Source organism: Mangifera indica, chromosome 19 (assembly GCF_011075055.1).
Source record: "Mangifera indica cultivar Alphonso chromosome 19, CATAS_Mindica_2.1, whole genome shotgun sequence".
Classification (NCBI taxonomy): Eukaryota; Viridiplantae; Streptophyta; class Magnoliopsida; order Sapindales; family Anacardiaceae; genus Mangifera; species Mangifera indica.
Genome location: NC_058155.1, coordinates 4,082,669 through 4,098,914, shown reverse-complemented (window position 1 = coordinate 4,098,914; position 16,246 = coordinate 4,082,669). Strand labels below are relative to the sequence as shown.

Genomic DNA, 16,246 nt, shown 5'->3' with positions numbered 1-16,246 from the left:
CGTATATTATACTCTGATGATAATTTGATGTTTCGATGCATTCCAATCAACAATCCACAACACATTTTGCTTTATTTGCTTATCTGTTTTCTATGAAATTATTGTACAGAGGAGAAGCAGTGGAGAGAGCATGTTCTCTAGAGTTATGAAAAACTTATTGTGTCTTATTATTATGCCCTATGGAAGTTACGTAATCTTTAAAAAAAAAAAAGAGATAGTTAACTCCAATAACTGTCAAAGGCAAAAACGTCATTTTAACTATAAAGGTTAATAATAATGTCTTTTAACCCAAATGGATAGGGTTTAGCCCATCATAAGTAGATCGGATCCAATATCTTCTACTCATACATGATGGGGTGATCCGAATAAAAAATCCTTCCATAGAAATCTTACAAAACAGAGCAATTCGTACTGACAAATGTGTCGTGCAACTTTGCAAACAACCTGCACTTATGAGCTAATTTACTATGCATCAATTAGGAATAATATAGTCGCTTCAACCCTAAAAAAAGATAAAGCGTTAGTCTTGCAGTACCCCAAATTTATTCAATAACACTAGCGTTTGAATCGCTTGTTCTTATTCACAGATTCTTGGATGATCTCTTTTCCTTTTCTAGATTTTGCCATTTTCGCTTATAGCTAGAAAACTTCTTGGAACTGGACTTGACAACATATGCATGAGTATTTGGTCCAACAACCTCTAGACACTTAACTTCCAGTTCAAGATGACGAGCAATGTCATCAAAAGTTTTGATGTTGTCATTGTGAGTCATATTAACTTTCATGTACTCTCAACTATCAGGTAGAGATCGTATGACAACCTAAACTTGTTGTTTGTCAATCAGATCAAGCCTAGCGTTCTTTAGTTCAATTATCATGTTTGACATTTCCTTTAAATGTTGTTTCATCGTCTTATTAAGAACTTTCTTATATATATCGAACTTGATAGTCAATTGCCTAAGTTTGGAGACAGTTGTTCCTTCAAACTTCTCCATCAATGCTGCCCACATAACATTTACAATTTTAAATTACTCATATTGATAAGCAATATCATTATTCATTGAGTTGAAAAGAATGCCTCTAGTAGTTAAATCTTTCTTTTTCCAAGCATTGCAAGCGTCCATGTCACGCTTATATTGAGCAATATTAGGATTTTGCCCCTCAGCCAGCTGAGGCTCTTCTATGACTAGATTAATAGCTTTTAAGGCATCATGTTCATCTAGTACATAGTGCATTCTCATTTTTCATATCTTATAATTGTCTTTATTCAGTCTTTCTCTCTTATTCAAATCGGCAATAATGTTTTTCGAAGTCATTTCTATATAACTACAGAGATATGCCAACACAACACCAATAATAAGATATATATACACATTTTATTGTCACAATTGTGCATTAAAAATTAAAATATTTCACATAAGGCAAGAATCGAAAGTTCATTAGTTCCCAATTATCGTCTATGACACAAATGTTTAATATTTTAACAATTAATTCAATCACATCAATGTATATTCCAGACGAGAATAGTTAAATTCTATCAATCTTAGAATTCTCACAAATAGATATAATCCATATTGAATCAACATATGGTTCAATATTTCCATAATTCAAAAAGAAAAAGTTCAATACAATAGCATACTAATAAATAAATAAACAATAAGTATGAAAATTCGAACATTTCAATGACAAGCTTCAATGAGTAAGACTATTCTTGAGTAGAACTAGAATCTGAACCATCTTTGATCTGTGGTTTAAAATTGTTGAAACATGACATTTTAACAATCAATCGTTCTTCCACTCGATACCAATCATAGAGACTATAGACCTCTTCAGTTTTTTCAATAATTCTCAGAGTAACTTTATCCAATATAAAGTTTTTATATTGTTTGCGGTAGCCAACATGTCTCGCTCTTCACTGATTTGGGAAAACAGAAAGAGCTGTAGATTTTCTTATGTTCATAACAATGTTTCACTCTTTTGCTTTTTATAACTCATACAAACAATCCCAGAAGTTCAATACTTTCTTGTCATCCCAAATAATATTGGTAATTATATTAGTCCAATGATCAGAAATCGATATCAAAAGTCCATATATCTTTTCATTATAAGTTAGGTATATGCCCTCATTTCTCAATTCTAATATTCTCCCAATCATGGTCTAAATGTGAGTAAAAAAGTTGTGCTTCAGATTCATCTTATAGTTTAGATAGTAGTTCTTAGTCAATATATTTATCCTATATATAACCAACAAATGGGCAATAATAAATTATGCATGCATAACAATATAAATAACACATGTTCACATGTTTAGCAGTGTATAATTCAAAACCATGATCTGAAAAACACCTATAAGTGTTCAATTCATGCAAAATAGATTACACATAATATAATCTGAGTTTATACAAGCTACCAAACATACAAAGAAGCATGCATGCACTCCCACGCACTGAAAAATTGGCTCACATGCTACCACATGCCCTTATACGCTGCCACATGTCGAAACAAAGTCATCATGTGCCGATGATGGATTTTTTTTATCGATCAAACTTTGACTATTGACTAGTCAACTATTTGACCATTGACCGATCAAATGTTAAACATCTAACTCGTGGGTTGGAACCTAGGTCGAGTCACCTTGATTGACTAAATGGGTTAACCCGTTGATTGATGGGTTTTTGACTAACCCGTTGACCAACGGGTTGAGTAATTGGGTTTTCTCAACCCGATTGTGACCCACGATACAGTAAGAACCCTAGACATTTTGATGGCAAAATTTGCTATCTTTCGACTAGCAATTGACAACAAATTGATAGAGCCTGAGACTCAATCATTAAGATTCATGTAATTTACAGTGAAAACGTCACTCGATTTCGGTGAATTTAATGCATGAACATCACAATTTTTTGGGTGAAAACTTGTCACTGAAATTCGATCAATTTAAGGCGAATTCGATGCAATTTTTTTATAAATAAACATGTATCTCATATCTAGAATTCGTCCTAACATGATTCTAAGCACTAATTTTGCAAAATTACAACGCATTCATTAATAGTGGGATACGGTCCGAATAAATTTATAATAAAAACAAGCACTATTCATGACAATTAATTTGTAAACTTGCTTAGGAATCATGCTTACATCATAAACATCACAATTACATAGATAAAACAAAGCTCTAATGCCAATGTTAGCGGAAACTGAAAGGGTCTAGGATCATAAAAAAACATACCCAGATTTCGTATATTATACTGTAATGATGATTTGATGTTTTGATGTGTTCCAATCAACAATCCACAACACACTTTGCTTGATTTACTTGTCTGTTTTCTATGAAATTATTGTAACGAGGAGAAGCAATGGAAAGAGCATGTTCTCTAGAGTTATGAAAAACTTATGAGCAATACTATGTCTACCCACTTTGGGTACACAAATGTATACACACTCATATGTGTCATCATATAATTGGTTATTGTTTTATTCTTAATTCAAAATTATTCAATCACATGTGACACATATAAATGTGTACACATTTGTGTACCCAAAGTGGGTACACATAGTTTTATTGAAAACTTATTGCATCTTATTATTATGCACTATGGAAGTTACGTGATCTTTAAAAAAAAAAAAAAGAGAGACAGTTAACTCAAATAACTATCAAGGGCAAAAACGTTATTTTTACTGTAAAAGTTAATAATAATGTCTTTTAACCTAAATGGATCGGGTCAACCCATCATGGATGGACCGAATCTAATATTATTGTTTGTGCACATAGTTTTAATAATCTCTTTTATATATGTTTTGATATGTATAATATTATATGTATAAACAAATTATATACTCTTATTCATACAATATAATGTGATAAATTTTTTTAGGGAAAAGGGCTATTTCCCACCCAACTTTTAGCCATTCTTAAACTTACACCCACGAGAGATGAAAAATCCATATTCTCACCCATAGGCAAACTTTTATTAATTTTTTCTGCTAAAGAGAAGGGTAAAATAGTTATTTTACTATTTATATTAAAAAGTTATAAAGTTTATTTCTCCCCACCCTCTCAGGTTTTAGAAACTAATATTTCACCTTTACTTAAAGTTTTTAAACATTGAAAAGTAACATTTTCACCCCCCAAACCTAGAGTTTTCACATTTTTTAAAACTCAACCGCCCCCTATATCTTTCAAAAATAGCAGTTTCACCCCTATTCTTCAACTTCATCTTCCAATGTTGTCTCCGGTCTCCTCTTTCTCTTGATGGGATGACAGTGGTGTGATGAAGAGATTTTCATCTTCTCGTTGCATGGTGTGATGAAGAGATTTTCATCTTCTCGTTGCATGGTGCGACGAAGAGACAGAGATCTCTTCGTCACTCCACCTAGTTCGTCGTCCTTTGTCGCTCATCACGTCATCCAGACGCGATGATGAGTTCTTCTAGATGTGATCGTCGTCCAGATTTGGGGGACGAAGGGTCGTCTTTTGTAGTCGAAGATGGGAGATCGGTGGAATACGTCGATCGTTGGTGGTGGCCGGAGAAGGAAGCAAACCCTAGGGGTGAAATCTAAACTTTTCAAACTTTGAGGATGAGTTGAGGTATTAGTTTTTAAAACCTAGAGGACGGAAATGGTGAAATTCTAAAGTTTTAAAGTTTATAGGAGTTGAGGTGTTAGTTTTAAAGTTTTAAAGTTTAAAATGACGATTTTATCACTGTCTCTAACTGAAAATTTGAACGGCAATTTGGTCATAGGTGGGAGTTTGGGTTTTTCATCTCCCGTGGATGTAAGTTTGAAATTAGGCTTAAAGTTGGGTGGAAAATAGTCCTTTTCCCATATTTTTTTTAGCATAATTTTTCTTTTAATATCAGAAACTGTTGGGCCATTTCATACTTACACTTTCTAAAGAAAGGTGTCGTTGGCGGGAAAATTGATTGTCACTTTTCATGGCCATTAGCTTAGCTGGGGGCCATTTTATAAACAAAACAAAATAATTATATTATAGAAATGATTTAAATTTATAATTTTGCATATATACAATTATCTCTTTTATTATTCAAATAATCTTGAGTACGGTTAGACTCAAATCGAATTTGTTCATGCTCAAACTCGAGCTCAGTTCAAATAAGCCCGAAATGAGTCAGCTCTATACGAGCTCGAGTTTGAGTTACTTGTTAAATTTTTCAATTAAAACTTTTAATACAAAACGACGTCATTTTGACTAATATGTATTAAAACTACTTTATTTTAATTTTTCATTAGCTTAGCTTTCATGAACTCGAGTTCTGCTATATGTAAACCGAATTGAACTCAAACTTAAGGGAACTCAAGCTCGGGTCGAATCTAACCATAATCTTGAGAGTTATTTTTAAAAGATGATTTGTTTGAATAATATTTTATTATCAAAATTGAAAAATTATTTAAAAAATTAATAAATATAAATGATTATTATGTTTAATAAAATTTGATAAGTATAAATAATTATTATATTTAGATAAAAGTAATAAAAAATACTAATAAATTATTTTACTTAAATATTTTTTTAGTATAATTATTCTAAAATATTTTGTATATTATTTATTATATTAATTAAAAATAAAATTATTTTTGTTCTAAAAAATTAATGAATAAAATATAATTATAATAAAATTAAAATTATTTTTATAATCTTTTAATTTATAAAATTATTATCTATTATATTATCATTAATAATAAAAAATTATTATAACTTTTTATTATTAATAAATTAAATAAAATAATATAAATAATTAAAAATACACCACTAATATAATCTTTATCAGTGGGAATCAAATGGCACTTGGAGTCCTCTGTATTTCACTCCAAATTTTTTAATATTTATTTAGTTAATTAATTTTTTACAGGATGGCGATGGAACGAGAAAGAGAATCTTACAATGGTTACACGTGGACAGAATCCAATGTGGCGGGAACAAATGCTTAGATTAAAGAGTGGGGTCAGGTCGGGATTATCCAATCAGATCAGAGATAAAGATAAAACGCGCAGCATGAGTGATGGAGACGTGCTACAAGCGACAATCACTCCTTTTTAAAAAAAAATCTCGTCTTCCTAAATTCATACAGAGTGTCTGACAGACACTAATTATTACCATTCAGCAGCAAGGTTAATGACACATATATTCACATGGATAATCCCCCCATACCTTGATATTTTAAAATTTGACTCTTAAACCCCTGGAATTGAGTCTGGACTAGATGATGTGATTAATTTGTTGCCAATCTTTATTTATTTATCAAATAATGTGCAGGTTGCGACTTGTGAGGGGTTTAATTCACTTTTCTAAAATGTTTGGATTATAATGATTTAGAAATGCATGGGTTCAATTTCCTCCCGAGCTTCATAAGGCCAATCAAAAACCTTAATAATTTACCAGAAATAAAGAAAATAAAACCCTAAAATCATTCTCCTTTTAGCAGTGACCATTTCTGAGAAACCCTTCATCAAGTTCGAAATTTCCCTAAAAACATTCAATCATCTGAGACATTTAAGCTTCCCTCTCAGCCCAACTGAGATGCCCTTATTGAAGTATGCAGAAACTTCTGCGCCTAAACCATTCAGGCCGCCCCCTTTTATGCGCTAAGTTTTCTACTGCTTACTCTTACTCCTTACCCAAACTAAATTTGAGCCCACTTCCCAAAATGCCGCTAACAGCAGCCGCAACGAGTGGTGCCACCGCTTTCGCCGTCTCGGTATCGGTTTCTAGAAAACCCACACACTCTTCTGCTTTTAACTTCCGCTGTTGCTCCGTGGGAACCAAATCGCCTCTGTCGAGGGCGTGGGTGGTGTTGAAGGAGGGACGGGCGTGGTGCCACACGGTGGCCCTGGAGGGCGAGAACATTGAGAAGGTGACGAGTGAGGAGAAGAGCTTGAAGGTGCATAATAGAAGACAAAAGAGCGAAATCGGGTTACAAGGGAACCCAGATTTGCTGACGATTCCGGGAGTGGGTCCTAGGAATTTAAGGAAGCTTGTTGACAATGGAATTGGACGAGTTGCAGAACTCAAGCAGCTGTACAAGGATAAGGTATAAGGTCTTTTTTCAAATAACTTTATTTATTTATTTGTATCTTTATAACTTTGCAGTGTCGGAAATCTCACATGTATTAATTATAAAACAATTTTTTTTTCTATAAAACAAAATTTTAATCGTGTTAATCTAACGGAAGATTGAAGGTAGCCTTTACTTTTAAAAAAAATTTCTCTCTAAAGTTTTGATAGAATGATAAGAAAATTAACAGTTTTTATGTTCTGTTACTGTTTCATAAAATGATTGTGAAGGCGTTACTGATACAGCAAAAAAATGGGGCTGTCAACATCTAATATTTAAAATTTAAATGATGTTTTGCAATTCTCATGGGCACAGCATGCCTGAAGGCCACTGTTTTCCGTCTTCTAAAGATTGCAAGTTTGGCAGGGGCTCTGGTTCAAGCTCTTGCTTGCGAAGCAAGGGCAGAGTATTTACGAAAAATGAGTATTGAGGGTACTTTATTGGTCGGAAATAGGTCTATCCTGGCTTGTGTTGATTTGTATTAGCGTTTTAACTTTGGTGCCCTTTGCAATGCTAAATTATTCTTATCATTGCTCTGTTGTTTTTTAGTACAGTTTTGGAAGGCTAGTGGGAAGATGGTGGAGTATTTACAGAGTTCAGTGGGAATTATTCACAAAAATCATGCTGAGAGTATAACGACTTTCATTAAAGAGAGTGTGGATGAAGAACTGAAGGATTTGAACTCAGATGATAAGCCCACTCCAAAGAAAAGAATCACTCTTTGTGTTGAGGGAAATATAAGTGTTGGGAAAACTACGTTCCTTCAGAGGATAGCAAATGAGACACTCGAGCTTCGTGACCTTGTTGAGATTGTTCCTGAGCCTGTTGATAAGTGGCAGAATGTTGGACCTGACCACTTTAATCTATTGGGTGCTTTTTATGATGAGCCAGAAAGGTATGCCTATACCTTCCAGAATTATGTATTCGTTACAAGGGTTATGCAGGAGAGGGAGTCATCTGCTGGAATTAAGCCACTCAGGTTGGTGGAGAGGAGTATTTTCAGTGACAGGATGGTAAGAAATCATTGCTCTTTTTTCCACAGTTGAAAACATATATAATTTAATGGTATGGCATCTTTAATTGTCATAATTGTGGTAGATTTATTTATTTATTTATTTTTGCATTTTTTGCTCAATTTACTTTAATACCATGGGACTTAAGCCTGAAACCATATTTTTTTATTTTGTTGACCATTTTAATAGAAAGAAAGACAGGAATTAACTTATTGATTATAGTTTTTCTGTCATGATTACTTATGTAGGTCTTTGTCCGAGCTGTTCATGAAGCAAAATATATGAATGAGATGGAGATCAGCATCTATGATTCATGGTTTGATCCTGTTGTATCAGCCTTGCCCGGTCTCATCCCAGATGGCTTCATTTATCTTAGGGCAACCCCTGATACTTGCCACAAGAGAATGATGCTGCGGAAGAGAGAAGAAGAGGGTGGAGTCTCCCTAGACTACCTTCGTTCCTTGCATGAAAAGCATGAGAGCTGGCTTTTCCCCTTTGAAAGTGGTAATCATGGGGTTTTATCTGTCAGTAAGCTCCCTCTCTCCATGGACAATTCTTTACATCCTAAGATAAGAGACCGTGTATTCTATCTAGAGGGTGCTCATATGCATTCCAGTATTCAGAAGGTATCATTTTTATACCTTTTTGAGTGAAATTTGTAATAACTTCTTTGAATGAACTTGGGCTTACTTTTATGGTTATGAGCAGGTTCCTGCTTTAGTTCTTGACTGTGAACCCAACATTGATTTCAGCAGAGATATTGAAGCAAAGAAGCAGTAAGATAACCATGCCCTATTAAGTTATTGATTCTTGCATTAATAAAACACTTTGTTCTGACCATCTTTCCCTACCGGAATTAGCAAGTTTACCTTTTGTGGGTTGTCCTACACAATATAACCACAAATATGTTTTGTTGAATCACTTTGGTGGTTTGGGTTATTAATTGATCATACTTCCTAAACTTGGTAGCTGGGGATAAATCTGATGCAGATTAATTGGCTAGCATTGTTGTTTGCATTCTATCATGTAGTGGTAGAATAGGCATATGCTATTTTTTGGTTGATGTATGCAATTCACTGCAATTTTTGAAAAAAAATTCCTATACATAATGTTATCAAGCAGCAGTTGTATGCATAATTATGTCTCTACCAATAAATGCAGACACACGACATGTTACAACATGCACAAGTGTTCATGCATCAAATACATTGTTTTTATGGTGTTTTTTTATACCGATTAGGTAAGTTCTTTGTGTGGCCACTATTGTTTTGAAATGGCTACTGATATTGTTGGCTATCAATGGGATATTCCATTCTGGATGTGCTCTAGAATTCTACTTTCTTTCTCCTTCACTCTCTTCTAATTTCACTTTCCAATTTTGGTCATGATGTGTATGATTTGCCATGCTTGAACAATCACCTGCTTGGGTCCTTTTTCTTTTATGTTGATAACACATTCATTACCCCACCACTGGTCGGTTGGGGTATAAGCAAGCTAAAAAGTTGAAATATCTATCGGGGTCTTCCCACTACCTGTCATGTGGCTATCTTATCCTTTTGTATAGTTTTTGGAAACCATTCAGGGTTTTTAGGATGGTCTATCCTTGATTATGTATGTTATTTTTAGTTTCTGTATGAATCATCAATGTGCCTTACTTTTTGCTTCCAAGTGAAAGAAAATCGAGAAAAAGACATGTTTTCTTAGAAACCTGATGCCAGCAGACCTGTGCCTTGATGAGTAAAGTTTTCCGCCCATTCTTAAATTTATTGTTTTAAGCCGGGCCCTGTGTTTACTTTGAAATGTTTATTAATTGTTATTCTCTAAAGCATGCATATACTTCGATTCCCAATCCATATTTCTATAGACTAAAGCATCATAATCTGCAATTGGTGAAGGTATGCCCGCCAAGTTGCAGAGTTTTTCGAATTTGTGAAGAAAAAGAAAGATCAACCTACTCAACCTACTGATGGTGTAAAAGGGATCCAACCACAAGTCTTGCTACCCAACACAGGTGGATTTTGGCTACCGAATGGCAAACATTTCCCAGAGTCCGCCCTCAAATCTCTGGACTTTAGACGAGCCATGTCAGTCATGTCTAGCCAGCAATGAAGTTGTTAATTGCCCCTTTTTCTCAACCCAAATTCATGTGAATAGGTACCTGTTTGTTAGATGTGTTTGTAGGAGCTATCTAGTTCTCATGTGAATGTAAAAAAGTTAACCCTTAACCTTTAGAGATGTAGAAAGATTTGTTAACAAGTGAATGCTCTGATGATCTGCTGATTTTTTGTGAAAGTTATTTACTGTTATCATGTTCTATAAATTCCTGTTTTGTGGTAGTGGTTTGAGATTGCAGGTGCCTGAATTTTACTTGCTGATTTGGCCTCTCCTTCTCTTAACATATACAATTTGTAAAATAGAGTTGAACATTTATTTCTTATATGATGTTATTAAGTTGTTACTTAAAAAAAAAAAAATCTTAAATGATATAATATCAAGGAAACTTCTTTAATTTGGTAGGAGTCCATGCCACCGGTCTTTCAAAACAATAAAATTATATTTATTTATTTTAAATATATATATAAATATATTTATTTATATATCATTAAATCATTAACTAATATTAATTAAAGATTAAATAATATTTAATTTTATATACCATACATATATATATATATATATATATAGACGCGTGCACTTATTTGTCTATTAAAAAAATTGACTTAGGATGCATCTTTTTAATTAAAATAATAAAAAATTTTGATTACCGTACCATTTTCTTTAAAAAAAATGTAAGTATTTCCACTACTTTAAAATTTATCAAAGGCCAACAGACAATTTTTCAACCAAGATTTAATACAAATTTAATTTTTTGCTTATTAATTATTAAAATTTTAAATATTTATCCACCTATTAAATTTTATTATTATTATCAAGTATAAAATTGTTATTTAAAATTTTATTTAAACTCATCTTTTGAATTACCCTAAATTTTTAAAACGCTTTTTACTTCTTAATATCATATAGACCTGACCACGGTTCATGAACTGATGGTTTTGGGTCGAAACCACCGGTTCACAGTTCAAAAAAACGGTTCATAATCGTTTGAAACCGATGGTTCCGGTTCATGACCCCGATTCAAAACCGAAATTAAACTGTCGGTTCTGATTCATGACCCCGATTTATTTTTTAATTAATAATTATAATAATTAAGAATAAAAAAATTTTAAAAAAAGTTTAGACTTAATTTTTCAATTAAACTTTTTACATATTCTCTTGAGATTTTAAGGAATCAAAGTCTACATAGTTCTATTTCCTATTTTTTATAATTAATTTTATTTATCATATATTTTTTTTATTATTATCTTTCATAATTAATTATATAATTTATTTTATTCATTATGAAAAAATAGTAAATAGAACTACGTAGACTTTGATTATTTCAAATCTCAAAAAGAATAATTAATTATAAAATTGTATAATAGAAAAATAATAATAATTAAATTATAGAAATTAAAATTAGAATTGATAAAAATAAAGAGAAAATTTAATTAAATTTGAGATAATTTGATTGAAAGATTAAAAGAGTATTAAGAATGAAGAGAATGAGAAATGAGAGAGTTGAAAGATTGAGTAATATTTATAAGTAAAACTTTATATTAAAGAATTAAAAAAAAAAGCCAAACAGTAGCCATGTTTTAAACATTTGCAGGGACCGGTCCCTGGAAATGTTTAAAACATGGCTACTGTTTGGCTTTTTTTTTTTAATTCTTTAATATAAAGTTTTACTTATAAATATTACTCAATCTTTCAACTCTCTCATTTCTCATTCTCTTCATTCTTAATACTCTCTTAATCTTCTGGAAATGTTTTAAAACATTTGTATTTGCCGGTTCAGGCAAATTTTTTTTAATTTAAAAAATAAAAAAACCGGTTTATGAATTTTTTGAACCGACGGTTCTATGGTTCAAAAATATTAAAACCAGAACCGAACTGTCAAAATCCGGTTTTGATTTTTGTTCCGATTCCAATTTTGACTGGGCCAGTTTCGGTCTGATTCACGGGCTAAACCGGCCCGTGGCCAGGACTAATGCATATTTTTCAAATCTAAAAAATGACTTTTCCCCCCTTCAAGTATAGAGTTTTAAACTCTCATCTTTTTTCCTATTAAAGCCACCCCCCCAACTTTCTAAAAATTTTAGTTTCACCTCTTCCCTCTCCCTCCGTTTCCATATTTGATTTTCAATTACTATCCGCTATCTCTAGCCACCAACTCTCTCCCTCCCCTCTCAGGCCATCTTCATCATGGGTCTTTGTTTGATGAAGACTCATCGGTGAGTCTTCATCTTTATCTCTGACAAAGATAATCGAAGTGGAAAAGGAGAGCGACCAACAAGGCGAGAGAGAAAGAGACCAATGACCGGTGGCAATGAATTGTCACTAGAGAGAAGGAGAAAAAAAGAAAAAAAGACCAGGTGCAATTGAAATTTTTTAAAAATTTGGGAGGTGATTGAATGGGAAAAAATATGAGGGTTTTAAACAATAGACTTGTGGGGGGGGGGGGGGGGGGGGGGGTGAGTTAGTTTTTAAACCTAAAAAATATGAGGATAGGGGGCAAAAATAAATATCTTAAAATTTTAGGATAATCATAAAATATGAGTTTAAATAAGATTTTTAAATAACGATTTTATTTTTAATAATAACAATAAAATTTAACAGACGGATAAATATTTGAATTTTTAATAATTAGTTAATACAAAGTTGGATTTACATTTAACCTTGACTGGGAACTAGTCATTTGGCCTTTATCAAATATTCTAATAACCTCGTCATTTAGCCATAAAGCTATCAGATTAATTTATGATATATTTTAATATTTATATTATTTTTTATTTATATAGTAAAATATTAATAAATGTAACAAAAATAATTTGTTGATTTCAAAAAATGAAGATACAAAAAATTTCTATACCCTTTATAAGACATTTCCAAATTTCTTTTCAGGATCTAATTTTCTTTCCAAACAATTCTTGTGAATATTTGTTCAATCATATCAAAATCTTCAAAAGTAACAAGCTCTGCAAAGGGAGACAAAAACATCCTATCAATGGTGAAGAAAAGGAAGGTGTGAATTCATTTTTTAATAGAGATCGGCGAATAGTTTATTCTAGTTTGCAATTTGAATTCCTAGCCAAAGTCAGACCACATAAATTTGTAAAGATTATCATGTTTCAATACAACCAAAGCAATACTCCATCGATTCACATTCAAATAATGGACATTGGCAAGCACCATTTGGCAATGTCCTTTAAGTCATCTGAAGTATGTCTGATTCCTTTGCATTGTTAAGATTGAATAAGTATTTATTCCTCAATTTAGAGATGTTTGAAATGGTTATTATTTTTTGTTTCGATTATACTGTTGTGTGTGGTTTAAAGTTGTAGGTTATGAATTATTTTGGTTTAGAATTGTAGGTTTCGATTATAATGTAGTGGATTTGATTGTGTTGTGTTGTTATTGACGGAGAAGAAAGGTTTATGGCCACATTTGTCACACTCTTTTACACCCGCAAGCATTCACACACAGCTACACGCACTCTTCACACCTCTTTGCACACGCATGCATCTCTTCTCACCTAGACGCACTCATCGCACCTTTTCACACCTACACACACCTCTTCGCACCAGACACACTCGCACTCAAATGATGGATTATTTTGTTTTGGGTTTAAAAAATTTAATTTACAAATTTTTTGTTTTCAGGGGATTTCTCGGAGAATTCTAGTTGATAATTAGCCTAGGGAAAGATGATATAATGATGCGCATAGTTTTATGGCTAAGATAAAAGTTAGAAGTCATGTAAAAATAGTTAAGCATATAAGGAGTACTCTTAATCGTGATCAGAAAGAATTGTTTAGAGAAAGTTGCTTTGGACAATTTTTGAATCTGAAAATTCTGAAACATAACTCCACTTTAATGTATTATGTACTCTTTCGACAAGTTAATAAGGAAGTGCTGGGAGAAGATTTTTGGTTATACTTAATGAGGTCAACTATAGATTTGGCCTTGTTGAGTTTGCTCTGATAACGGGGTTGAGATTTGGTAAAGAGATAGATAGGAGTGATACAGTTGGAGAATCACAGTTGAGAGAGAGGTATTTTCCAAGTGCCAAACATGTATTCTACAGTGATCTGAGAAAAGTTTTTAGAGAGAAGACATAGGACAATAATGATGAAGATGCAGTGAAAATAGTTACACTCTATTTGTTTCACTATAGACTGATGAGAGCAAATAATAAGAAAGTCGTATTAGAATGCATCTTGAGTATAGTTGATGATTGGGATGTCTTTAATATATATCCATGGGAGACAATTGTTTAAAGAATGACTGTAGAATCTATGAGTTGGACCATACGTAAAAAGTATGATGAAGTTTCAAAAATATATCAATTGAAGCAAGTGAAATATGGTTTGTTTAAAATCAATTAACTGAAAAATGAAATAGGTAAGGAGTGACACAAGTAAAGAAGTGTTTTAATATAATAAATATTTCCATCTGCCTCCAAAGCTAGCCTGTCAAAATCATTAATGAATAAAATCAATTGTATCAATGTAAATTGTTTTCATGCAATTGTTTAATCACAAGTGTTTTCATACAACAGTTCCATTCAATTTTTCAATTTTCTTATGCATGAATTCACCCAATTTTACATTGCAATGTCGCTCACAATTTTCTGCACCTCGCGCACACCTGCACACACTCGCACGCACTTGCACTCACTTTTCGCACTCACACACACACACGCATTCTTCGCACTTATATTCATCTTTTTGTTACGACTTGTAAATATCGACAATTACGTCAAAAATTATCTATTTTCGAATAAGTTTTTGAATATTCAAATAATAAGTTATCAAACGTATCATATTATCAATATGATGATGTAAAGTAAGAAAAACTATACCGAATTTTATGTAATTAGGAGAGAGGGGTATTATCGAAATATAAATTAAATTTGTTTAAAAAAATAAAATCACTTAAAGTTTGTCTAAAAGGGTTTAGACGGAAACTTTCGTGTCTATTTCAATTAATATGTTGGCAAGCTAGAGCAAAAAATGAAGGAAAACAAATATCTTGTGAAATTTGAAAAACAAGTAGAAGGGATTCACCCAATTTTGCATTGCAATTTCGCTCACAATTTTCTGCACCACGCGCACACCTGCACACACTCTCACGCACCTGCACTCACTTTGCGCACACACACACACACACGCATTCTTTGCACTTATATTCATCTTTTTGTTACGACCTGTAAATATCGATAATTATGTCAAAAATTATCTATTTTCGAATAAGTTTTTAAATATTCATATAATAAGTTATCAAACGTATCATATTATCAATATGATGATGTAAAGAAAGAAAAACTATACCGAATTTTATGTAATTAGGAGAGAGGGGTATTATCGAAATATAAATTAAATTTGTTTAAAAAAATAAAATCACTTAAAGTTTGTCTAAAAGGATTTAAACGGAAACTTTCGTGCCTATTTCAATTGGCAAGCTAGAACAAAAAATGAAGGAAAACAAATATCTTGTGAAATTTGAAAAACAAGTAAAAGGGATTCACCCAATTTTGCATTGCAATTTCGCTCACAATTTTCTGCACCATGCGCACACCTGCACACACTCTCACGCACCTGCACTCACTTTGCGCACACACACACACACACGCATTCTTTGCACTTATATTCATCTTTTTGTTACGACCTATAAATATCGATAATTATGTCAAAAATTATCTATTTTCGAATAAGTTTTTAAATATTCATATAATAAGTTATCAAACGTATCATATTATCAATATGATGATGTAAAGAAAGAAAAACTATACTGAATTTTATGTAATTAGGAGAGGGGGTATTATCGAAATATAAATTAAATTTGTTTAAAAAAATAAAATCACTTAAAGTTTGTCTAAAAGGATTTAAACAGAAACTTTCGTGCCTATTTCAATTAATATGTTGGCAAGCTAGAACAAAAAATGAAGGAAAACAAATATCTTGTGAAATTTGAAAAACAAGTAGAAGGGTCGGCATTTCATGCTAAAAAAAATATACTCTTCAACTTAGACAGGTGTAATTTATACTTAATCAGAAGTTAA

The 16,246-nt window shown here is 32.2% G+C and overlaps 1 protein-coding gene across 1 annotated transcript; it reads left to right on the top strand.

Annotated features, from left to right (window-relative positions):
* The first annotated feature begins 6,379 nt into the window (after nt 1-6,379).
* LOC123203700 lies at nt 6,380-10,422 on the top strand. The gene is made up of 5 exons (XM_044620147.1): nt 6,380-7,049; nt 7,628-8,086; nt 8,335-8,712; nt 8,795-8,862; nt 9,982-10,422. Exons 1-5 carry the CDS (start codon nt 6,555-6,557, stop codon nt 10,193-10,195), a joined length of 1,614 nt encoding a protein of 537 aa, XP_044476082.1. The 5' UTR covers nt 6,380-6,554; the 3' UTR covers nt 10,196-10,422.
* The last annotated feature ends 5,824 nt before the right edge of the window (nt 10,423-16,246 follow it).